Source organism: Talpa europaea (assembly GCF_964194135.1).
Source record: "Talpa europaea genome assembly, chromosome: 1".
Classification (NCBI taxonomy): Eukaryota; Metazoa; Chordata; class Mammalia; order Eulipotyphla; family Talpidae; genus Talpa; species Talpa europaea.
In genome coordinates, this window is record NC_140073.1 from 115,333,857 (window position 1) to 115,360,442 (window position 26,586).

The 26,586-nt window shown below is 36.6% G+C and overlaps 1 protein-coding gene across 1 annotated transcript in view; it reads right to left on the minus strand.

Annotated features, from left to right (window-relative positions):
- CCDC141 (coiled-coil domain containing 141) overlaps positions 1 to 26,586 on the minus strand; it is a gene marked incomplete at both ends in the record, with an annotated part of 197,454 nt that overhangs the window by 119,288 nt on the left and 51,580 nt on the right. Inside the window, one exon of the mRNA XM_084258924.1 lies at positions 19,508 to 19,624. Coding sequence (XP_084115050.1) covers positions 19,508 to 19,624 — 117 coding nt within the window. The remainder of the gene's footprint in view (positions 1 to 19,507; positions 19,625 to 26,586) is intronic.

Consider the following 26,586-nt stretch of genomic DNA (forward strand, 5'->3'; position numbering starts at 1 on the left):
CATAGGATCTTTGAACTTTACCCTCACTGAAATGCATTCCAGCAAGGGCCCAGATTGCAGACAAGAGAAGCTGTGATTTTGTGTGTCACCTAAAGATGAAAACAGCATGGTGCTGCACCTCCCATCCACCAAGCAGGGAATCAGCCCAAGAATCAGGGATGCTCGTGAATTATAGCAGAGGCCTAGAGCTAGAAGAAGCTTGCTTCTTATCCCAAGTAAGGCATTCTGTTTTTTTAGGCATTCCTTTGCCCGAGCTTAGACAGTCACCATCACTTCATATAATTCTGATTCTCTACTGAATCACTTATAAACTTTATGATGAATTGACTGTACTTCAAATTCCTGGTTTGTAGAGCCTACCAAAAGATGTGGTGTTTTAGCTGTATTATCCATAAATTAGCTTTGCTGGGATTGGGGTTGACAGTTTACAGTAGAAGTAAATTCTATGTATTAGTTGCTGTCTTTTAAAAAACACATTTACAGGGCCTCCCCGGTGGCGCAGCGGTTGAGCGCTGGGTTGCGAAGCTGCCCGCAGCCTCTGCAGCGCCGGTTCGATCCCCGGCTGCTCCCCGGCCACCGCAGGAGGGTCCCACATGGCGCGCAGACCTCTCCTGCCGCCCGCTGCTCCCCTCAGCAGTGTACTTCAGTCCTTCTGCCTGCTCTGCTCCCCGCTCTGGCTCTGGTGAATTCTCTCACCCTCCCGCGCTTCTGACTGTACCCAGTGCATGTATAAACAAAACAAACAAATAAATAAATAAATAAAACATGCCTCTAAAAAAAAAATAAATAAAAAATAAAAAACACATTTACAGTGCCTCCTTGGTGGTGCAAGGGGTTGGGACACAGCCTATGAGGCTGTCTGCAGCCACTGCAGTGTGAGTTCAATCCCTGGCCAGGGAGCTACCCACATGGCACAGCAGACCTCTCCTGCCTCACTTGCTGCTTCCTTCCTCTGTGTGTTTCGGTCAATCTGCCTATCTGCCTGTTCTGTTCCCTATTCTGTCTCTGGTGAATCCTCTCACACCCCCCAATACCTCTGGCCTGTACCCTCGTTCTTACATGCATAAATAAATAAATCTTTAAAAAAAAAAAAACCTGTATTTACAAATTCCAAAATTTGCCTGAAAAAAACATGATGACTTGGAAGTTCTTATTTCCCTTATTTTGTTTAGGGCATGGCCACCAAGTGGAGCTTTTTGATCAGTGGCACCAACCAGGGTGCTTCTGGCTAATACAAAAGCATATGGATATGTGGCAAAAACATTTTTAAAATAAAATAGAAACATAAACTGTGATCAGAAGCAAATATTCAAAATAATTATTGGAACAGCAATACATTTATTTTTAATTCCTTAGTCAAAGTTTTTAGATGAAACTTTGGTTACATGGGAAATTTCCCAAGATGTGTATTTTTCAAGAACCATTATATTTTCCTTACTGACTTGTCCTTATTTATGTTGGGGTTCTTGTTCCTCTTAATTATATTTTCTTAGAGTTGATTAAGTAAGGAGCAGAGCAAGATTTAGGGGTATTGGTGTTTTCATTCTTAATCAAAATTAATATAGTCGAGCTGGCCAAATTATTTTCATGTAACACAATTTGCTTACAATCAGATTGCACCACTGGCTGACTCGGTGGTCCAAATTTATATTAATATCCTCAAATAAATTTTTAATTTTCTAGAGAATATATTGGAAATATCTTCAGGAGCTCAACATGTGATTTAACTATGTGGAGAATTAATAGGTTTTGATGTTTACCTTTTATGATGATTTCCCTAAATGAAATATTGAATTAGGGAGAGGAGAACCCTTATACATAAGCCCATGATGGACATCAGATATAGATATAAACAATAACTCTTATATCTAGTTGACTATCAGTACCTTTTGTGAAATATTTAAAAACACATATTCTCATACCCACCTTATATTCACTCAATCATTACTGGTAGAGTAGAGGCATATGTATTTTTAAAAATCTGAGGTTTTCAACTCAAAATGGATTAAAGAACTAGACATAAGACCTGAAACCATAAAATACATAGAAGGCAATATAGGCAAAACACTACATGATATGCACATCAAAGGCATCTTTACAGACACATCACCCAAAGCAGTGATAGTGAAGGCAAAGATAAATAGCTGGGACTACATCAAATTAAAGAGCTTCTGCACAGCAAAAGAGACAATAATGAAAACAAAGAGAAACCCCACCGACTGGGAGAACATTTTTGCACCCAACACTAATGATAAAGGACTGATCACAAAAATCTGCAAAGAGCTGATGAGACTCAACAACAACAAAGAAAATAATCCAGTCAAAAAATGGCCAGAAGAGCTAAAAAGAAACTTCTCTGAAGAGGAAATGCAAATGGCCAACAGGCATATGAAAAAATGTTCAACATCACTTGTAATCAGGGAAATGCAAATCAAAACTACAATGAAATACCATCTTACAACAGTGAGAATGGCACATATTAAAAAAAACTAGCAACAACAAATGTTGGCGAGGTTGTGGAGAAAAAGGAACTCTCCTGCACTGTTGGTGGGAGTGCAAACTGGTCCAACCACTATGGAGAGCTGTGTGGAGATTTCTGGACCTACTAAACATAGAGCTTCCATATGATCCAGCAATTCCACTCCTAGGTATTTACCCAAAGGACACAGAAACATCAATTCCAAAGAGCACCTGCACACCTATGTTTATAGCAGCACTGTTTACAATAGCTAAGCTTTGGAAACAACCCAAATGCCCAAAAATAGATGACTGGATCAAGAAGATGTGGTACATATACACCATGGAATATTACTCAGCATTCAAAAAAGATAAACACATGCAATTTGCAGCAACATGGATGGCGCTGGAAGGGATCATGCTCAGCGAAATAAGCCAAAAAGAAAAAGAAAAATACCGGATGGTCTCACTCATAGCAGGAATCTAGAAAACTTAAATAAGGGACCAGGAAAAAGAATAACTATAAGAAAGATACTATCAAAATCAACAAATAACTATGAACAAGAGACACTCTATGGGGGGTGGGGGGCAGGGAAAGGAGGGCTTGGGGTCAAAATAAGGGGGTTGTAATTGTAGGGGGAATATAAAAATAAAATTTAAATTTAAAAAAATAACCTAAATATAAATAAAAAAGTGTACATTTACTTTAAAAATAAAATCTGAGGTTTTTATTTGAAATCAGGATCAAACAAATAATCCTTATAAACAATTAAATTTTGGAACCATTGGACAAGCATATTCTAAAATATTTAATAAATAAATAACAACAGACACATAATAGTTCTGGATAATCATTCCAGTAAATTGAGGGGAGGGGCGGACTGTATTGTATAATAGTACTAGTTTAACCTTAAACCTTTAAACTAATTTGACTGTCAAAATTACGTTTTGTATTAATGATTCTCAAATTTAAAATTTAACTCCATTTTAGAAATTATTCCATTCACTCAGTATTATCTTAGGCTATAGAAGAAACAACATATAACTAAAATCCTTACTCTTATGCTTCTTAAATGATGAAAACATCAATCCATCTTGAGTTTAAAAGAAACTTGGCACAATGTTGGATATTGTTAGTCTTAATCCAGAAAGAAGAAACAAAAATATTTCTTTCAACTTTGTATTTCTTCACATTATTGTGTCAGATAAAGGGGGCACTGATTTAAAAGGGAAGGCTTGGTAGAACATATATACGTACTGGTGACCTGAGACAACGTCATCTTGTTAGCATCAATTCACTTTACTGTTTCTTATAATAATCCATACAAAGAGAGAGGTGTTGAACCCTTTCTGATTACTCCCTAAAGCCCTCTGTGTGTAGTTCCTTTAAGTCTTTTTTTTTTTAAGATTTATTTATTTATACAAGAACGGGGGTACAGGTCAGAGGCGCAGGAAGGTGAGAGAATTCACCAGAGAGAGCGATGAGCAGAACAGGCAGACTGACTGAAGACACTGCTGATGGGAGCAGCAGGCGAGACAGGAGAGGTGTGCCGAGCCATGTGGGACTCTCACTGGCCGGCCGGGCCGGAATCGAACCCTCACTGAAGAGACTGCGGACAGTTTCACAGTGCAGCACTCAACCCGCTGTGCCACCGGGGAGGCCCTAGTTCCTTTAAGTCTTTCTCAGTCTGGGTTCCAGGGACTTGGTGTACATGAAAATGAAAAATTTTAAGTCTTTTTATCACTTATGTGTAGAATCTTAAAAAAAAGTCAAATCACAGGCACAGAGTTAGAAAAGTATTTGGGAGGGGCTGTGGTGTGTAGGAAATAGGAAGAGGGTAGTAAAAGAGGACAAACCTCAACTATAGGATGAATAAGGTCTGAAGAGATCATATATACCACCGTGATTATAGCTGGTAACACTGCATTATATAATTAAAATTTTCTAAGAGAATAGAACCTAAATATTCTCACACACACACACACAAAAGCGAAATACCTGAGATGATGGGTATGTTAATTAACTATGTGGGGGTGTGTCCTTTTATAATATACATATATCAAATTATCACAATGTAGACTTCATTAAATATCTTACAATTTTGTGTGTCATTTCTACCACAGTAAAGCTGGTAGACAATAAAGACAAAAAAGAAAAGATTAAATCTCTGGATCACAATGAAGTGAATTCCTTTATTACAAACACCAGGGTTTTTTTTTTTTTTTTTTAAATCCAACCTATGCCACCCTTTCTGCACTTATATTGCCCCCTCAATACCCTGGTACCATCACAGAATTGTGCAAGAGCACAGCTTCAGAGGGGAATTAAAGTGGTGCTTTCTCTTTAATAGTAGGCACATAGAGGCAACATTAGGTATGGCCACTTGACAAGTTATTTCACTTTTCAACAGTAGCTGAAATTCCACTCTTGAGAAATTTGAAAAATTTGAAACAAAATTTGGGGGATGAGGTGGGATGGTGGAGAAGAAAAATAAAGAAAAATTAAGGATGGTCAGAAAGATGATAGACATTCATTCTCACATTAGAGCAGACCAGAGTGCTTGCTGCCTCACACTTGAGAACTGCAGAACCATATCCATCTTTCATGAAGTTTTGACCATCATTTCTCTCTTGCCTCAGAATTACGCATGTTCTCACAGAATTCTGTTTAATCTATAATCTTGATGATGATGCAGTAGACAGAGTTACTCATGGCCAAAATTCTCTTCTAATGAGAGCTATTTAGATGTCCAGCAAGGGCTGAATTGTGCACCATTGCGCTGTCAGCTTCTTTTCCCAATACTAACTGTGTCTCATTCTGGTGTCCTAGACAAATCTACTGGGTGTTATAGGAAGTCCAGAACGTCATGGCCCCTCTTTTTGAGAAATTCTCAGCTGTGGAGAAATCAGACATGTGAATGATTGAAATGCCAAGAAGGAGGGAAAAGAAGCTTGAAATGAGAAACAGGCAATGTCTGTGAAAAAAAGTGGGGAAAGACAAGAGATGGATGATCAAAACTTCCTATAGAAAGACTCTAAAATCACTCTGGACCCCAAAGTCATCTAGGTAAGAAAGATTTGTATAGGTTCAGCTCTAAACAGGAGGAGAAACACAGTGATTTAGACAGACCTTCTCTGTCCAATGTACTGACATCAAAACATTGTTGACATCCTGAATGTGGGTGCCACTCTCTTTATCTTGCTTCTAGCCAATTTGTGTCAGGCCCAATTTTGAATTGCATATCAAACTGTTTGCAGCTTCTGTCTCTGCTTAGCTTTTCTGACTCAGTTGCTAACACTTGGCTCTTAATTTAATTTTGACAGCACACTCTCTTTTTAATCTACCCCTCTTCCTCTTTGTTAAGCAAATTGTGACCTCAGATGATGCCTGTTTTTTAGCTTTAGTCTTACCATGTCAGCTCTAATATTATAATTTGTGATTAACTTTGAAAAAGATGAGGAAGGAAATTAGGGGAAAGAAATTCTATGCGGAAGGGAGGGACTAAATCAGGATTCATAGGTGACAAAGCATGTGGCAGGCATGGAGATGACAGCCACAGAAGCTTGGCTTCAGGGAGATTGACATGCTGGACAGACAGGCAAAAAGCAGATCATGAAGAGTTTTAAATTCAATCAGAGTTTTTACTTAATTCTACATCTGAAGGGAATTGTAGGAGACAATTAGCAAAAAATGGCTTAGTCTCAGTGTGTGTAAAGGTAACATTGATGATGTCATAAAGAATTAATTACAAAATGGAAATGTGGAGGCCCAGATGCCAGTTGGGTATGTGGCAGGATAATTTATTTTGTTCTTCCTCTATTATCTCATCTGCCATTTCAAGAAAAGAGTCATTATTTCCTGCGCCTCTTTTGTATTAGTGAAATTTGTATTATGACCAAAATCAGAAGTTACTTACAAGTCATTTCCCCCTTTTCTTTTATAAAAAGGTATAGGTCTACTGAAGGCATTAAGATAAATATAATGAAGGAGAAGACAATGAAGATGAGGCTCGCTGAAAGGCAGGGAAATCTGGCCAACATTGAAGAGGAGTGGGTGTGAGTTAAGGGATGTGCAGAAGCATGGTCCTCGAGGGGAGTGCCATGAGGAAGTGCTAGGCTACCCTGGGGATGGACATGTGTTCCTTCCAGGGACTATGGAAGTTGGGCCCTCTAGGACACCCAAAGAGACACAGACACAACAGTACCACTTTAACTGTAGGCTCCAATCAGAATAAGACAATGGCTACTTCAGAGAGAGCCAGAGTGGACACATGAGTAGAGTGGTTTCCCCAGAGCTATGGTACTGCATGGCTTGGGAATACTTGTAAAGCCCTGGGGAAATGGAACACCAATAAATGATAGAGAGGAATGTCCTACCAGTCAGAGTATGGGACGCTGAGAATAAGGCTTATTTGATTAAAAAGAAAAAAATTAAAACCCAAACAATATTTTATGTAAATACTATAGTTTGTAAGCTCAGATACATACTATTACATGGTATAATTGTACTTACCTAGTGAAAGATTCTAAGAACCCAAACTGAAGTGGTGGACTTGAGATGCGAAGAAAAGAGAGAATGAGGTAAGAATTGCCTAAAATGGAGAGGTGATCTAAAGTGAGGGGAGAGGAAGAATGAGGACTCCAATGGCCTCTGAAGTCTGAAATCTGAGAGGCTGAAGGACTGCAGTATCTTTAAATTGAAAAAGAAAATGGGAAGTTTTGAAAGGGAAGATAATAATTTTAGCTGATTTAGAAGTGCTAGTAGGAAATCTATGTGCAAATCTTCCATAGGAATTTCTGAAAAGAAGACTTGAATTGAGAAAAGATATATGGTTTGGAGATGTTAAGAATCAAAATGTCTAGAAGCCATCAAGTTTAAAGTGATGTTTTCATTGTGGGGTTAGTTTACTCATGAAATGAAAAGAGAAATATGACCAAAGATTAAGCATTACACACAAAGGGAGAATAGAGGGAGATGGCATTGAACGAGATTGAGGAGGAATCATCCAAAAGATGGGAGAATTAGAGAAAATGGTGTCTCAGAGATAAAGTACATAGAGAACAAGTTATCGCTTACTTAAGAAAGAACAGCTTCTCGGACCTCCCCTGGTGGCGCAGCGGTTGAGTGCTGGGCTGCAAAGCTGCCCGCAGCCTCTGCAGCACCTGTTCATTCACTGGCCACTGGCGAGGGTCCCACATGGCGCGACATATCTCTCCTGCCGCACCCACTGCTCCCCTCAGCAGTGTATTTCGTCAGTCTGCCTGTTCTGTTCCCCACTCTGGCTCTGGTGAATTCTCTCACCCTTCCACGCTACTGACTGTACCTAGTGCTTATATAAATAAATAAATAAATCTTAAAAAAGAAAATAAATAATTAAAAAAAAAAAAAAGCCTAAGAGCAGCTTCTCATAATGCAAACAAGGGAAGGCTCAGAAGGTGGAAAATAAACTAGCTGTATTCATTTTGCTGTAACAAAATCCCAAGAACTGGGAGGGCCTGAAAAATAGAAATTTATTTTCTCACAGTTCTGGAGGCTAAAAGCCTAAAATCAAGATGTCAACAAGTTTGGTTTCTTCTGAAGTCTGTGAGGGGCTCTTCCAGGCCCTTTTCCATGCCTTGTAAATGGCTGTTTTTTGCCTGTGGCTCTTCGCATTGGTTTCCCTCTATGTGCGTCTGTCTCCATTTCTAAATTTTCCCTTATTATAAATGTATTGAACTAGGTTCCACTCTAATGGCTTCTTCTTAACTAATTACATGCCATTAACTCCATTTCCAAATAAGATTGCATTCTGAGCATTAGGACTTCAACATTTGAATGTTCCAGGCCACAATTCAAGCCTCAGTTATAGTGGAGAAAAGATGGAATAGTGTCTTAAGAGTTGAATGGCAATGTTTTCATTTTCTATTTTGTGAGATACTTGAATATAATTGAAGGAAGAAGAGGAAGAGGTGACAGGAAAATGAGGTTATAGTGAATGAAGGCTTATATTTGAAAAACAGAAGAACTGAAAGTAAAGAAGAGAGGTTGAAAAGAGACAAAAAAAATTATAAAGTAAAAATCAAAATCAACAAACAACTATAAACCAGAGACACACTACGGGTGGGGGGAGGAGGGATTAGGGTCCAAATAAGGGGGGTGGGAATTGTATGGGGACTATAACCAAGATGAAAATGCATACATTGTGCAAAAATGAAAAATGATGTAAAATATATTTAAAAAATTGGACAGAGAAGAAGAGATCAAGTGATTTCACTTCGTGTAACTGACTCTGAGGTAGGTAAAGCCTGGTTGGGTATTTAAAAAGAACAAGTATGGAAACCTATCTGCCAAGGATAAATGAGTAGATAAAGATGTAGTATATATACACAATATAATAGTACTCAGCTATCAAAAGAAAAGATGAAATCTTGCTATTTTGAATAACATGGATGGAGATGGAGGGAATTATGCTATATAAATCAGAAGGAGAAAGACAAATACAGAATGATTTCACTCATATATGAAAATATAAAGAAAGAAAGGAAAAGAAGAACTTGAACCAAAACAAACTTAAGAAATTTGATTGTAGAACTGAGGCTAGCTGAGGGGGAGGATGTGGAATGGGAGACAAAGGACAGGGGTCACAAGGGACTACCATGAAGGACTATGGGTGCTTTGGTGGTAAGTATGGTGTGGTAACGTACATTTGAAGAGGTGTAATCTATACATCGAAATTATATACAGTGCTGTAAATGAACATTACCTCAATTAAAAAAACCCACAATTTAAAAATGAAACAAATTAAATAAAAGAAAGCATGAAAATTTTGTACTGTTTGTTATGGGAAATGGAACAGGGAATAATGACAAAGAAACTGTAAGTTTACTGACAGTATGTAATTCTAAAATAGATCTAATCAGAACAATTACAAATTGTCTCATCTTCTTTCAGAAGCATGAAAAACAGAAAAAATAGGTGATGGGTTTATTTACAAATAGCCCTAGTGGTCCACGCTGAATAGTACAAGGAGGGAAACAAGGAAAAGGTGAAAGGGAAGTGGGTTTGATGAGAGCAGTTTCTGGTGATGCCTCGAAAACATTGCTTACCACAGAGTGGGAAGTTGAAGTGACAGTCTTTGGGATAAAGAACATCAAGGAAATCTAAACAACGATTAGAACATCACCAAATGGATGCTGGAGTCACACAGAAAGGCTGTAGAGATTTAAGATATGACTACTTTGAATGTTAAAAAAAAAAGTCTTTTCAGGTGTCCACTTCAAGTAGACTCAATTGCACTGTTATGATGATGCTAGTATTACCTCAAGTTGTAATAATAGCAACTATAAAAAGTCAAGCTTCATGGAAAATTTTACATAAGGGCTGACAAATGACCAAAAAGGAAGAATAAAAGAATATGACTGAGGAAATTTTGTAGAAGTCAACTAAGAAACCAAAGAGAAAAGCTTTTTCTAAGCATTTAAACTTAATGAGCTGGTGAAAATTCTATAAGTGAAGTGACAGCAGGTAGTTTTAAACCTAGCGATCAAAGAGTACAATTTTTTTTCTTTGTTTTCTTAACTCATCTCCTTCTTAGATGGGCACAAACATTTCTGTGAGACTTTCTAAACCAAATTTCCCTTGGAATTGAAAGCATATAGTTCACTAAACTTTAAATTGATCTACAAATTAAGGCCACAATGTGAAAGTCAAATTATTTTGTAGATTTTCCCAATGCTTGTAGGCATATTCAATACTATTTATACATATTTTGCCTGTTAGTAATGAAATTGTTCCTAATTTATGTTCTGTGAGAGATGACATCTGCTTTTAATTGGAGAGTTCATTAAAAAATCAGACAAGTAAAACGAATTATTCAGTAAAATGAAGACAGAGGAATTGAAATGCACTATTGCAGGTGTCTACTGTTTGGAGAATCACTTAATTTCTGCCTTGAGACATTCCAGATTCGGACCCCACTTTATTTGTTAAATTAAATGAAACATTATAAAAGAAACACATTCTGCTTCATTTTATAGATTTTCTTTACAATCATCAGAGATAATGTGAGCTGATTTACTGAAGCAATATGTTTTCTAGTGGTTTATCTTTTTTCCCCCCACATACCTTCAGTGAAGGAGTTTGGAATGTAATGGAATTCAAGTAGCAGAATAGTCAACTTCTTTATACAGGTTAGTATGTGCCACATGAGAAGAAAATAGCTCAACAATGCTTGTGAAACACTTGAAAAGTATTTGGGTAAACTATGATTATATGAACTCTGGATATTGCTACACATACTCAACCACCGAGAGACATATAAGTAGCTCTTTTTCTACTAAATAGCACATAAGTGCTATTTCTGAGGAATATTCCTATTCTTTAAAAGGAGCAATCAGAAAATTTAAATACTTGTCTTTTAAACTTTAATTACATAAGTAATGGTTTTAGGAATAAAGGCAAAAACAATAACAACAAAAAGCAAATTCTAAGTTAACACATCAAGTCCACACCTTGAGAGACTCAAAGATTTATTTACACTTGTATTTTCTGAGTTCTTACAATCACCAATAGCAACTCTGCTTTTCTGTAGTTCTTTCTTTCATAACTTTTACTAACTGAAGGGTGGTCCAGAAACCAACAATATCAACATTACACTGGAACTTGTTAGAAATGCAGAGATCCCCAGGTAATTCATGATTACACCACAGTTTGAGAAGCTCTGTTCTAGAATATAATGAAGGAATGTCTATAATTAGATGCACAAGAGACAAATGAGAAAAGAATATGGAAAGTGAAATATGCAGATGCTATAATCTTATATATAGAAAAACCTACAGAATCCTAAAATATATTGGAGCTAATAATTGAATTCAGCAAGTTAACAGGGTACAGGATCAACACGCAAAAACCAGTTATATTTCTATAAGCCATCAACCAATAATCTGAAAAGACAGTTAATAAGATAATTTTGTCTATGATAGCATCATAAGAAATACTTAGGAATAAATTTAACCAAGGAGGTACAAAACCCACACATTGGAAATTCTAAAACAGAATGTGTTTTAGAAGCAGAATGTGTTTCTTTTATAATGTTTCATTTTAAAAAATAAAGTGGGGTCCAAATCTGAAATGTCTCAAGGCAGAAATTAAGTGATTCTCCAAACAGTAGACACCTGCAATAGTGCATTTCAATTCCTCTGTCTTCATTTTATTGAAAAATATTAAAGACCTAAATCAATGGAAGGACATGAATCATGGAAGATGGTTTTAATCTTGAAATTGAGAGTTGTGAATTCTACTATATTAAAACATTGAAGATGATGTATCTATGGACCATTTTCAGTCATTTCTCTAATAGAAGTTTTAATATTATTGTTAATCGAGGCCTTTAAAACAATACATAGTCATCTATGAAAATTAAGGAGAATGTGGATATAAAAGAACTATATGGGAAAAATATGTTAGTGCCTCCTTGAACTTTAACACCAACACAAATCCTCTGGATGAAATTTGTTAAAATGCAGATGATGACACAGTAGGTTTGGTGGGTAGAATCTGGATTCTGCTTTTCTAAAGACTTCTAACTGCTATAGTCTGGGAGCCACAAAAGGCTAGTCTCCTCTTCTTCTCTAAGTCTTTAAAATGTGGATTAATAACTTCCATCTCAAAAGACATGATGTCCAGCATGGAAAGTCATTATCATTCAAAGTACAATAGTTTCCTAAGTGATTTTTCTGTCTTCAACATAATCCCTTCCCTATTCTTATCACTCTTATTGTTTTCAAGGTCATCTTCCAAAATGAAGATTCCTTGAAACTACTACTCCATTTGAGTGGTATCCCATTACCCATTGGGTCTCAAACTCAAAGACTTACTGGGGCAGGCACACAATGAGAATGAGTGAAGCAAAGAAGGGAGTAGTAATGAGGATTGATGGCGATTGTGCAAACTGGTGTGCACATGCCTTTTCTAAAGGAAACAACAGCTATTACTGGGCTACAGCCAGTATGTCTGTAGAAAGGTGAGCTGATTTTGCCAGCTCTTTGCATTTTTTAGAAGAAACAGGGAATCTGGATTTCTTTTTTTTATTTAAATGCCAACATTTTAAGATTGTCAATAATTAAAAAAAAAAATTCTAATGCCCCCCAAAAAATTGTAGGGCATCTCTGGACATGAGATCCAGACTTCGATATTTTTTTAAAGCCCTCCACATGAGTCTAATGTGCACACCAAAGTTAAAAGAGGACATGAACTGAATAAAGGGTTCAAATTATAGAAGTAGGAATTAATAGCCTACTATGTGGTGTGAAAATTACTTTAAACTAAAGCATCTGAACAATCAACAGGCACGGAAAGAAATATTACCTGAACTTAAGCAGCTCCCAAGTAAAGCTTCCATTGATGCCCCTCCTAGGGAGTTTTCTGATTGAAAGAAGATCCTTAGTACCAGGAAATACAAATTCTGCCACCATAAACCCTCCCATAGGGAAACTTCCACTGCATATCCCATTTGATCAAACAAAAAGCCCAATAAAATTGTCTGTATCTCTGATTAGGACCCTTGTGCCCTCCCCTTTTTGTTAAGTTGATATATATAAATCTAAATGTCAGGGTATTCCATGAGTTTTCTATTTACTAGAAGCTCCCGGGGGCACATGTGAAAATAAAACTTGCAGTTACTCCTATTAATCTATTATCAGTTAATTTGCAGGCTCCCACTCACTGTATCCAAATTGGAAGGGGAAACTTTCCCTTTCAGCAGAAGTATAGGTTTGTTCCTGAAGAAAACTCTTATATGAACATTTTTTCTGATGTGCAGAAGAAAGAATTTGTAATATCTCCTCAAAGGAGAAAAGGAGGAAGTGTTGGTTTTCAAATTATTTTAGTACATTCTACAGTTAACTCTGAACTCCAAAGATTGAATTCAAACCTTGATGACTTCAGTTGATACAGGACACAACCAAACATTAATTTAGGGTTCATAATCAAAAGATAGTTTATAATCACATATGCCTGCTACTTCTTTATCTGTTACATATGTAAAAGGAAAGTACCTTTTCATATTAAGAAAAGGTGTAATTTAATATAGTAACTCATTCAAAAGTTACATTAAAAATTCTTTAATTGAATAATTTTAACACATTTTGAATAAGATATCACTTATTATTAGGTATGAAAATTAAAAGGTATGAAACTTATTAAAAGGTATGAAAATTGCCATATCTTACTTGAATGTATGCTGGTAAGAAAAGATAGAGGCATTTTCAAAGTTTATTTAGAAAGAACTTTCTGTGTAGACTGACAAGCAATACAGAACTGCTCGCTGCTATTCTATTTAGCAGTGGGAAGAAGATACTACTTTCTCAGTATTACCAGATTATTCATAGGAATTTTCACTAATGAAACCCCAGCTTGAGGTCTTACTTCTATGCTAAATCTTCTTTGAAAGGTACAACCCCCTTCTTCTCATACTCACACATAAACAAAAGTCAAAAATGTTGGTTCCTGTTTAAGGATGTATAAAATTGGGTTTCTTCTCTAAAAGCAAGGAATAAGATTACTGAAAAAAACAGAGATGAAAACTATTTAAAAGTTTACATCATGGATTAAAAGGGAACATTTGGGGAGCCACTACTAATATGTGGGTGCTTTCTTTTTTAAAGATTTATTCATATAAGAACCGGGGTACAGGCCAGATGTGCAGGAGGGTGAGAGGATTCACCAGAGACAAAGCAGGGAACAGAACAGGCAGACTAACTGATATACACTGCTGAGGGAAGCAGCGGGCAAGCCAGGAGAGGTCTGCTGTGCCACGTGTGTTGCTCCGCAACCGGCAGGGATAGAACCGGCACTGCAGAGGCTGTGGACAGTTTCACAGAGCTACGCTCAACCACCTGTGCCACCAGAGAGGCCCCAATATGTGGGTGTTTTTATAATTTTTTTTAATTAAATTGTTACAACTCATAAGTAAAGAAGATGAAGCCCATAGAAATCAAGTGTACCCATGGTTACATAGCAATAAAATTACATACAATAAAATTATTACATACAATAAAATTTGAAGCTGTTTTATTTCCCATGTAGATGAAACTCATTATAGCATTATAACCTTTTTTATTTATTTTTTTAAAGATTTATTTATTTATACAAGATTGATTGATTAATTGATTTATACAAGCACTGGGCACAGTCAGAAGCACGGGAGGGTGAGAGAATTCACCAGAGCCAGAGCGGGGAGCAGAGCAGGCAGAAGGAATGAGGTACACTGCTGAGGGGAGCAGCGGGCGGCAGGAGAGGTCTGCGCGCCATGTGGGACCCTCCTTCGGTGGCCTGGGAACAGCCGGGGATCGAACCGGCACTGCAGAGGCAGCCGGCAGCTTCGCAACCCAGCGCTCAACCGCTGCGCTACCGGGAAGGCCCATAACCTTTTTTAAAAGTTTTTTTATTTATTTATAGAAGAACTGGGGTAAAGGTCAGAGGCGCAGGAGGGTGAGAGAATTCACCAGCGACAGAGTGGGGAGCAGAACAGGCAGATGAACTGAAGACACTCTGAGAAGAGCAGCGGGTGAGGCAGGAGAGGTCTGTCACACCCTGTGGGTTTCTCCAGGCCAGCTGAGAATCGAACCCATGCTGCAGAGGCTCTGGACAGTTTCACAAGGCAGTGCTCAACCCACTGCGCCACCAGGGAGGCCCAACGTTTTAATCTTGATTTTAGAAAATGTTCTAATCTTAGTAGGAAAAGATTAATAAAAGTGGCTAGAAGAAATGTTTAACCAGCAGAGGTGGCTAGAGAGTCCCAGCAACCCTAATACTATAAATTGGACTGGCCTCATGGAAAAAAGACTAAGGTTACCACACGGGGTTCTGGCTTTATAGAGGCACCAGGCTTGGTTTCATACTCTAGTGTTACTATTTTGAAATTGCGATGATTTTTTTAAGAAAGGTCTGTACATTTTCATCTGGCATTAGAGCCCATAAATTATGTACCTGGTGCTTACTATAAAAGCTAACAAAGTGAGAGTGAAGTGTATATATAAGAGAACCTTCCTTGAAGAGCCCAGGTAGTTGGCTGTCAGTGTCAGGGGTACTTGGTTGTCTGGATAGAAAAAGGGCAGATGGCATCAACAGAAAACTTGTCAAGGGAGCACTTTCCTGGTGTGATACTCGGTCTCTCCAGCTGCCTGGTCATTGCTTGTTGACACACATTTTCAGGTTTGAAAACAGTAGTCCCAGCTCAGTACCAGCCATAGGAAGAAACATCAGAATAGAACTGGATTCTGACCAGTGAATGTTAATAAATCAGAGGTAAGCTGCCTGAACCTGACCTGCTTCTTAGTGTGCCCTCTCCAGTTCCTTAACAAATGAGTACAGTACAAGCTAGGGAAAAGAATCTTGAAACAAAGTAGAATTAAAGGTGCCCCCCCACTTCTTTGTATGTGTCTGGGCTGCGGAGAGGGGGGGAAACCAGGAATGTTAAACCCAAATTACAGTAAGAGAATCTCTCTGCACTCAGGGACACCCTCCCAACTCAAAAGGGGGCAAAGTATAAAACTGGCTCTCACACCTCTAATTTTTTACCAAAGTTACTGATATCCCAAGGGAATATTAACTCACAATAAAAACTAACATTTGATGTGCATAAACAACACATCAAAATACCTAAGTCAGAGGAAAGAGAATAAATGCATTGGAAAGAGCAAAAAAATTAATATATTAATAAATATACCTTAACATGTAAGGAAGGTCATTTGATAGATGAAACAGGAAAAAATAGTTTTGAAAAAGAATTAGTATAAGAGTATGGCATAAAAAAATGCCTTAGCTGAAATGAACACAGCAGAAGGACTAAATAGCATAAGGACAATAAAAGAGTCAGTAGACGGGAAGATCAGGTATTAGGAAGGATAAAGTAATGGGAAGAAGTTAAAATTCTGAATAATAGAAGCAGAACATCAATATCTATAAAATAGGACTTTCTAAAGTTATACTGCATGTAGGAATTATCCTAATGAAGAACACAAAGAACTATGTAAAATAGATGCAAGCAGCATTGTGGGTATAGACACAATGAATTATATCATTTAATACCATTTATGCAAATTGAAAATATGTAACTATGGATTTTAGGAATGGGAATATATCTAAGGACATATATTGATGCTATTAGAATAGGGGCCTGTGAGAATGTAAATGTGAAGGGAAGACAAAATGAAAGGAAAATAATTAAAACAAACTGAGAGGCTTATTTTAGAAATTTTAATGAATTAAGGAGTTTGTATAACTGTACTCTGAAGACAGATGGAAGCAAAGATGAATTGGAGGGAGGAAGACAGGAGGTATATATAAGTAAAAGGTTAACTGATTGCCCAATGACCAGAGAACTACAGAGAGAAATTGTAAGAATGTTTCTTTCCTCTTCACAATGAAAATAAATAGTTGCAAATCTAACATACTTTTTATACCAGGCACTGTCTTGGGTGCTGGGACTACCAAGATGTGCAAAATACTCTTTGTACTTTTAATAAATTATATTTCTCCAGCACAGTCCCACTCCTTTGAGCCAACTCTGAAAAGGTGTTTTAGGTTTTGTTGTTGCTGGGTTTTGTTTTTTTTTTTTTTGTGGGACCCTCGCTGGCGGCCTGGGAACAAACCAGCACTGCAGAGGCTGCAGGCAGCCTTGCAGCCCAGAGCTCAACCACTAAGCCACCAGGGAGGCCCCTGTTGTTTTTATTTTGATGAAAATCATTCTAATGGGTTTGACATGATATTTCACTGTGGTTTTGATTTGCATTTCCTTGATAAATTAATTGTGCCGAGCATCTTTTCCTGCACTGGTTAGTCATCTATATATATCTTCTTTGGAAAAAAATGTCTATTCAGATCCTCTGACCATTTTATAATTGAATTGTTTAGAATTTTTGTTAAAGGTGTCTGAGCTCGTGTGTGTGTGTGTGTGTGTGTGTGTGTGTATAGACATATATATATGAGACAGAGACACAGAGAGGTTTAGATAGTAATCCTTTATCAGATAAATGACCTGCAAATATGTTTACCCATTCAGTACGTTGCCTTTTTATCTTGATGATTTCCTTTGCTGTGCAGGTTTTTGGCTTGATATAGCCCCACTTGTATATTTTGCTTTTCTAAACCTTAGCTTTTGATGTAAAAAATCATTAAAAAAATCATTGGCATGGGGCCTCCTTGGTGGCACAGGAATTAAAGTCTCAGCACTATCAAGCTGTCCAAGCTGTCAGCAGCCACTGCAGCATGAGTGCCATCCCCTGCCAGGGAGCTGACCCACATGGTGCAGCAGACCTCTCCTGTCTCGCCCGCTGCTCCCCTTAGCAGAGTACACTGCTCCCCAGCAGTGTACACGCCTGTTCTGCACCCCATTCTGTCTCTGGTGAATCTTCTCACCCCCAGAACCTCTGGCCTAGATCCCAGTTCTTGTATCTATAAATAAATGAAATAAATTTTTAAAAATAAACAAAAAAATCCTGCCAAGACTGCTGTCAATGAGTTTATTGCCTGTATTTTATTCCAGAAATTGTATGGCTTCAAGTCTTACATTCAGATTTTTTATCTATTTGGACTTAACTTTTGTGTGTGATTTATCATGGTAAATCATTTATGATTTATTATGTGTATAATTTCATTTTTTTGCATGTTATTATCCCGTTTCCCCAACAGCATTTACTGAAGAGACTAACCTTTCTCTATTTTCTTGACTCCTTTGTCATACTGTCATAATTGACCACATAGACTTGAGTTTATTTCTTCTCTTTCTATTCTGTTCCATTGATATATGTGTCTATTTATACGCCAATATCATACTGTTTGATTACTATCTTTTTATAATATATTTTTAGACTAGGGAACCTAATGTTTATAACTTTGTTCTTTTTTCTCAAGTAGTTTTGATTATTTGGGGCTAGTTCCATACAAATTTCAGAATTTATTTACTCTATTTCTGTTAAAAAATATCATGGGAATTTTGATAGGGATTACATCAACTCTATAGATGCCTTTCGGTAACATGGACATTTCAACGAAACTAATTCTTCTAATCTATGAGCACAGATCTTTTCATTTATTTATGTCTTCTTCAATTTCTTTTATCAATATCTTATAATTTTCATCTTTTACCTCCTTGGTTAAATTTATTCTTTTTAATGCAAAACTAACTGGGACTATTTTAATTTCCTTTTCTAAGTCTTGGTGTTGAACTGTCCCCACCTCAGTCTATTACTACAAATGGAATTTTGTTTTCTTGTTGATCAAAATGAAGGACTTGTAAAGTATTTTGGAAAATATTTATAGACCCACACGTACAAAGGAATCAATTTCCAAAGACCAAGACATAATGAAGAGGTGTACTGCTATTAAACTGCTCTGCTCATATTGCTCTCCACACTTCATGGTTCCACTGTTCATGCCCCCACACACATACAAGTAGTTACCTCACTAGCAGTTACCACATTTTGCAAAACAAAGAAATTTTAAGCAAGTTAAGGAACAAGGGAAATATAAATGAGAACAATGAGAAAACTACCTAAAATTCATAAATATGATAGTGTAATGACAACTCAGTGGAGAAAAAAGTTTTTTTAGAAAGTTAGCAAAGTATAATATTTAAGAGCTTGGGCAATGGAGTTAGATAAGCCCTATTCAAATTATAACTCTACCACTTACAAGATTTATTAAACTTGCTAAAGTTACTTTGCATCTGTAAGCTCTGTTTTTTGCTTGTTTTGATCTATAAAATAATGAAAGTACTGCCTGTCCTTTAGCAGTTTTGTGATAATTTGGACAATGCATATCTTATATATTATATAGTGCCTGATACAATAATCAAAGAAAGATGTACTTGTTGAAGATTTTTTTTGTTTGTTCATTATTATTCCGGGAGACCAGTCAGTGGGCATTGATATTAATTAATACTATTAGAATTCCTCTTTATGCAAACAGTGCATTATTCAAAGAAAAATTTTAGTTCTCCTCTAAATTGCCCATTAAGGCATATTCAAGAGAAATCCATGCATTTTTCAATTATTTTTAAACGTGTCTTACCTTTGCTTTTATTGTCAGTTCTTCATGCTTGTGTATTAGATCCTCATTGTCTGAAAGTGATGAGCCTAAACCTTGTTCCTGTAAGTCCTTTATGGCTTCCTGAAACCAACAAGTAACCTAGGTAAAAAAAAAAAAAAAAAAAAAAAGAGAGACCAAATTTCAAATGATCAGATATGTGAGTAAAAATTAAGGAATAATTCTTTAACCTTTTGAATTTCAGCTAATTCAACTTCTCTTTGTATAAATTCATCTCATGTCTTAAACTAATATGATCAATTTTCCTTCATTTCAACCTCTATATGCTTAAGAGGAAAAAAAAACAAAATAATTCCTGCAAATCATAAAAACAATAGTTCAACAGATTGTATGGCAGAAGGAAATAATTCAAAATTCCTAACAAAGAAGAATCAAAATAGATTCCCATGCACTCTATAAAGCATGCATTCTTTTAGAATATAAATCTTCTTTCCTAGATAAGAGTATAAATCTGAATATAGTTACATAGACCCACATGAAGATATTAAACAGCATGTATAGAATTAATTTTTTAATAAAAAAGACAATGCAAAAACAGTTTTGTACAATTGCTGAAAATCTGTATCCAGAAAATTCATGAAGAAGATATTAATATTCTACTCATATAATAAATGGCTAATGGTATGGTCACACTCATTCAGACTTGATTTATAATGTACACCTTACACAGTATTAAAAAAACAAATATTAAAGGACTTGAAAGAAGCTGTATATTTTTTAAAAATATAAGTTGACACATGCCTGGTTACATAGGGTCCCTGGATACAGATTCCTTATCCCAATTAAAGGAAGAAACTTGTGTTTTCACTTTCAAATCCTACCAATATTATTCTCATGATCATATCATAGTTGCTAATTTTTAAGAGTCCATTACATGCTAGACAATTTTCTAGGCAATAAAATATCGAACATTGTCTATACTTCTCTCAACAACTCTATCACAGGTATGATGTCATAACTGCAGAGATGAGCAAAAGTTAAGTAGCTTATTCAGTAATATATAGTAAAGGGAAGAGGCAAAATTTGCACAAAGTTTCCATTATTTCTAAGTCTATACTCTTTCCATTGTTCCCCACTGCCCTGCTTGAGTAATCTAAAGTCATACAGCCCTGTCAACAGGGGGAATTATTTTAAACCTGATAAATGAATCCTACAGCCTATTCAGAATGGTGGGCATTTCCTCTGTCTTTCTCTAGTATAGGTTGTCTTGCCTACAAAATCTCAAGATTTTCCAAACACTTAAAACATGAAGAAATCTGTGAAATAGATGACCAAAGAGAAAGCTAGGTTAGTGCTAAAGTTACACACACACACACACACACACACACAGGGGCGAGGGGGATTGGGGGGGAGAGATTGGGGGGGAGAGGGAAAGAGAGAGAGAAGAGAGAGCGCGTTAGTAGTTCAGGTGTACCTAGAATACAAATTCTATTTCCATTACAAGGCTGATCACATAAAGCTGATTATGAGATCAAACAATCTATACTAACGCTTAGCATCTTCCAGTATGGAACAGGCAGTAAAATATGGAACAGGAGTTTTTCTCCAGCTTTTCATTAATTGGAAATCTTTGCTAAGCCGCATTTTAGTTTAGCATCAGTGCTAAGATAAGAAAAGAATAATGTTGACCCTGTAGCAGTTTTCATGTAAAGTATACCTTAATTTTTTTCAGAATATTTGGCAATCTGTGCATCAAACACACAATTAGTCCCCAAATCTAAAATATCACATTTATGTATTTACAATTATTAAAGATAGTCTGTTTTTCTGGTATTCCAATTAGAACTAGATAATATGTATTGTGTGCATATTAGAACCACAGAAATTATTTATCAAGAGCTATAAAATGCATTCATTCATTTATTTAATTTTTATAAAAATAATTTGTTACCAAAGAAGCAATGAGCTCAAAGAAGAACATAATAGGAGGCATGACTAGTGGTTCCATCACATGAAATGGATGATGACTACAGCCATCTCTATGAGATTATTTAGTTTAAGTATTGAAAGTGAATTTTATTTATTAGTTGCTAAAGTGTGAGGAATTCAGAAATCTCAAGAATGCTTTAATATGGAAAGTTAATATAGAATCTGAGTAAACAAAAAATGGTTACAAACAGGTGTTTGTTAATCTCTAAAAACAGGTGAGACGTCTGAACCCTTAGATAATCCTATTCAATTTTGTGAGTCAAAGATTTGTCATCTAGCACATGTCAGCACTGGTGCAAGCCAGGAAGGAGTAAGTTGTTTTGGTTTTCAGTAAGTTTCTACAGTGACCTCATCTATCTCCTGTCTCAACCCCCAAAGGATACTATTTCCTGTGTGGCAATATTGTGCCCTATAAGAGAACACAGCTAAAGATCAATGATGGTATTTTTTTATATCCTGATCATATGCCTTTCTGATAAAGCATGCTGACCCTCTAGATTACATATTTTTACAATCAGATTCACCACAAAAAGAGACATAAAGACAGAGACAAATTCACATAAAACTCAGAAGTTCATCGTGGGTGATTACATCTCATGAGACATTCACACATATGAGCAGTGTCTCATATCAGATTTACTGTGTGTGTACTGTGGGATGCAGGCATTATAGACTCTGAGTTCTTCTGCTATAAAGCAAGACACCCTAAATAACTGAGAACATGTCAACCATAACACTCTGCCATCCAGTAAATCAGCCATCACATCCAAAGAGTAGCTATTGCAGACAGCTGCATAGATATTTGAAGAGCATTTTTTATAAGTGTTTCAATTATATCAGCTGCTGTCTAAAAGCTGGAGTGATAAGCATAGTAAATGATGTATCAGGAAATTCTGTAGAACAAGTTTCTCTGCAAAAGGCTGAAAACATAAGCCAAATATTGAGGGGATATGGAAAGGAAGAAAGAGCAAAAAACATTCAGAATATAAATGGAAATTGGTCCTTTGCAATGATGAATTAAGGGGGGAAATGAGAACATTTTTGCTCTCTTCCCAGTTCTTACTTTTCAGCTTGACCTAAGATGTGTGTTTTTGACCATCTCATCACAGTGACATGACATTTGAGGTACTTAGTGCCCAGAGAGGGCAAAACTAAGAGAAGGAGTGATGTAGATCTTATTTTGGGGGGGAGGTAGGAGACACCTATCAGAGGGCGAAGGAGCAGAAAAGAGAAAGCAAGAAGATGCAAAGAAGCAGTAATCAGGGATAATCAATGAAAACCATGAGTTTCCTTGGAAATTAAATAAGGGATAGCAGGAAAATTCAGTCAAATGGTGTGGACCTATACTGTCTTGTGTGGTAGTTACTAACCACATACGGCTACTGAGTACTTGGAATTTGACAAATTCAAATTGAGATGTTCTTGAAGAATAAAATATATAGTATATTTCACAAATTTTGTATAAAAATGCAGATACCTTGTAAAGAATATAAATATTGATTACATGTTAAAATACTATTTTAGATAATGTTCAATTACACAAAATAAATTATTTCCATTTTTATGTGGCTATTTTTTAATGTTTCTTTTTCACATTGTTAAGTGGCTACTAGAAAATCTAAACGCACATGTGTGACTTGTATTATATTTTTATTAGATGCTCTGCAATTCATGGATATTTGGAACAGGTTTATTTCTTGAATATAGGGTTGAAGTTTGAGTTTTAATTAAGAGAAATTTATAATAGCAGGTAAAAGGGAATGATGGGCAGGATATCAGTTGGTATGCATTAATGGATCACTGAGTGGGGGCTGAGGAAGTCAAAGTAATAACCCTTTCAAAGAAATGTGTTGACTAAGTAAAGGAGGAAGGAGAATAGCTTTAAGGAAAGGAAAGGTAAAAAAAACTTCTTCCCACCATTTTTTCTTCTCTTTATTTATGAGATGAGACTTTTATTTTGTATTGCAGGCACAGGCAACTAAAGATGCATGAAGGAGAGGTGATGCAAGAATGTATTAGAAGGAGTGGAAGGTTGGAAGAGAGTAACGCTGAGCTTTGGGTAAGGAAGGCCAGTTTTTACCTGTTGGACAAACCCTCCCACCTTGACTCCCTGCTGGAAGATAAGATTAATAAACCTACTTTACCTCTTAATAAGCATAATTTGGAAAAAGTATACTTAGATTATATACAACAATAAATTATTTGGCTAAGTGGGTCCATAAAAAAAAAGTAAGAGGAATGAATTGGACCTGCAAGAGCGATATTAGGCAAGTACAGTTTACCTCATGCAGTGTTTACATCCCTCCTATGAGGGAGATATTTGATTTTTCAACAGATGAGGAAACTGAGACCCAGACAGGTTAAACAACTCACCTAAAATCACAAACCTTTAAGAGGAAAGTTCTACAGGTAGAAATGCCAGGCCTCCCCGGTGGCGCAGGGGGTTGAGCGCTGGGCTGCGAAGCTGCCCGCAGCCTCTACAGCACTGGTTCAATCCTCTGCCACCAGTGAGGGTCCCACATGGCGCGCAGACCTCTCCTGCCATGCCCACTGCTCCCCTCAGCAGTTTACTTCATCAGTCTGCCTGTTCTGTTCCCCACTCTGGCTCTGGTGGATTCTCTTACCCTCCCGTGCTTCTACTGTATCCAGTGCTTGTATAAATAAATAAATAAATCTTAAAAAAAAAAAAAATGCCAGAGTTGGAATTTAGACTTTCCTGTATAGTGCTTTTTCTTCTCATCACATCTTTAGATCCTTATAGAGAAGAGAATGGTTCTTATTCAGCTATGTTGTGATTGTTTTCAAGATAAAATCCAAACTACAGCACTAGTTGTAGAACTTAATTCTAATATGAACATAGGGCCTGTGAACAACCATGGACGGTCCGTGGAAATACCGCATTAGAGAAGAGAATGGGCGTGTAGGGAAGAAGGTGTGCCTTGGAGGAAGAGCTATGGGTAGAGGAGATAGCAAGCACATGCTTACAATGCCAGTTCCCAAACAATATACTCTGAAGATGGGACTAAGATGTGGGAAATGGAGGCAATAGAAAATGCTGTCTGATGTCAAGGATAAATAATTCAAGTAGCAAGAAAATGAACTTCTGCTGCAGCCTAAGGCAATGCATCAGACTTTCATAAACTACCACAGTCTCTTTATCTATAATTTGTTCTACACCTGTGATCAGATCTTGTTTTTTGATCTTTGTTTAAAACTATGCAGAGGTGAGCTAGCAGTAAATATATCAAGCCATCTTAACAGAAATGCTTAAGGGAAGATGAAAATCTCCTTAAATCACTTTCATTTTCTTGTCCATGCACAGAATAATTCTTGCTGAATAACCAGCTATTATTAGAGATTAAAAAAAAAAACTGATGACTGATAAACAGGGAAAAGGCATCAGTTATTTATCTTCTTTAACCCAAGACTTCTTGACAGTCTCTCTTCCAAATAATCAAAAATACACAAATACACAAATATCAACTATAGTTGATAGTTACAGGTGATAGTTCTAATGTCTACTGTAATTTGAAGGACATATTAGTATTGTACCTACCATTTTATTTCCCATACATGTTTTTTCTTTTCATTTTTCTTTTGTACAGTAGGGAAACTTATGGGCAATCCAGTCAAATGTGCTTTGCATTTAAGCAGAAATCAGACTTCAAATATCCATTTTCTCTGTTAGGTGGTAATGTTTATGAGGAAAAGGGGCACTAAAGTTGTGTCACTGGCACTTGATAACTTGAAAGTAGGGTAGGAGAGAAGAATTACTGTCAAGAAGTTTGAATTGCTGGAGCACAGGGAGAAATCCTTCACCTGTCTGGTTTCATTTCGGGCTAGACGAGTCATCAAAACAGCATCAGATGGGTTAGTAAAGGAAAAATCAGTTGAATAATGTGGATGTCAGATGTAAAATGATTATGCGGGTCCCAATTTCAACCAGAGAGCAAAGGGAATTATAAATCCTCAGTTGAAGGACATGAGGTGTCAAGGAGAGAAGAGAGGGAGGTTTCACATGACAAGCAGAGAATGACTACTTCTTTACTGTTTTAACTGATGTAGCATTGGTTTACAATATTCTTTGAGTTTTAGAGGTACAGGATCTCCCCCTTCAGATGCTATTACCACACCACACCTATCACCAGAACACCCATATTCCTCCACCATAGTCCATTATAAACAATTAGGACTATATCAAACTAAAAAGCTCTGCTTAGCAAAAGAAATATCATTGGAACAAAAATAAATTTTACTCTGAGAGTTAAAAAGAGGAGTTTCTTAAAGAAAACATATACACAGATGAACCTACACTGGGAATGATATGCTGCCCACCCCACTACTAAATTCATCTAGATCATAAAAGGGAATAGTGATTATTTTTCAGTTAGGAAAAGAGCAAAGACTGAGACAAAGACAAAAATTTCTCTTTAGTCTTTAGGGCATTAGTTGCTCTTAACACAGGACAATTCACATTCTCCAAGTGATAACAACAGACTTTCAGAGGTCAGTAGGGCCCAGTGACCTAGTTTCTCATGCCAAGGTGGTATTTATTGGAAAAGGCCTATCCTGGGCATATTAGAAAAGTCTATCTGACTCTGTGGGGAGACTGGTCCCACAGTTTAGCTTCTTTTTAGCTGCATTCTGGGACTAATTTAATTATTGGCTTATTATTATTTGGACTTCATCTCAGAGATTCTAGGACAACAGTGTTCTCAGTTTTTTTTCTGCGCAATTTGGAAGACCTCCATGAATTGCTAAAGTCAGCTGGGGGGTATTAGTATGTCCTCAACAAATTCTTGAATCCCTGTATTCTGCTTGATGGGTAAAAGGAAAGCTAAAACATGATGTTTTTTGGAAAAAAATTGTTACTTTATAAAGAGCTTGACTGACCATCTATCTCCCTATTTGGAATAATAATTTATGTATTTAATTATTTTGACCTGTGTGAAAATAGCATTTCCCTTTTCATATCTATATTGAGAAAAGAAAAAGGCATTCAGTACTTTTTTTCTTCCCAAAATTGCCCTCAACTGTTCCTTGCACTTAAGTAGGGTCTTTACTGTTAACTATACAGTGGTGGGAAGCTATTTAACCCAATGAATAAAATCAGT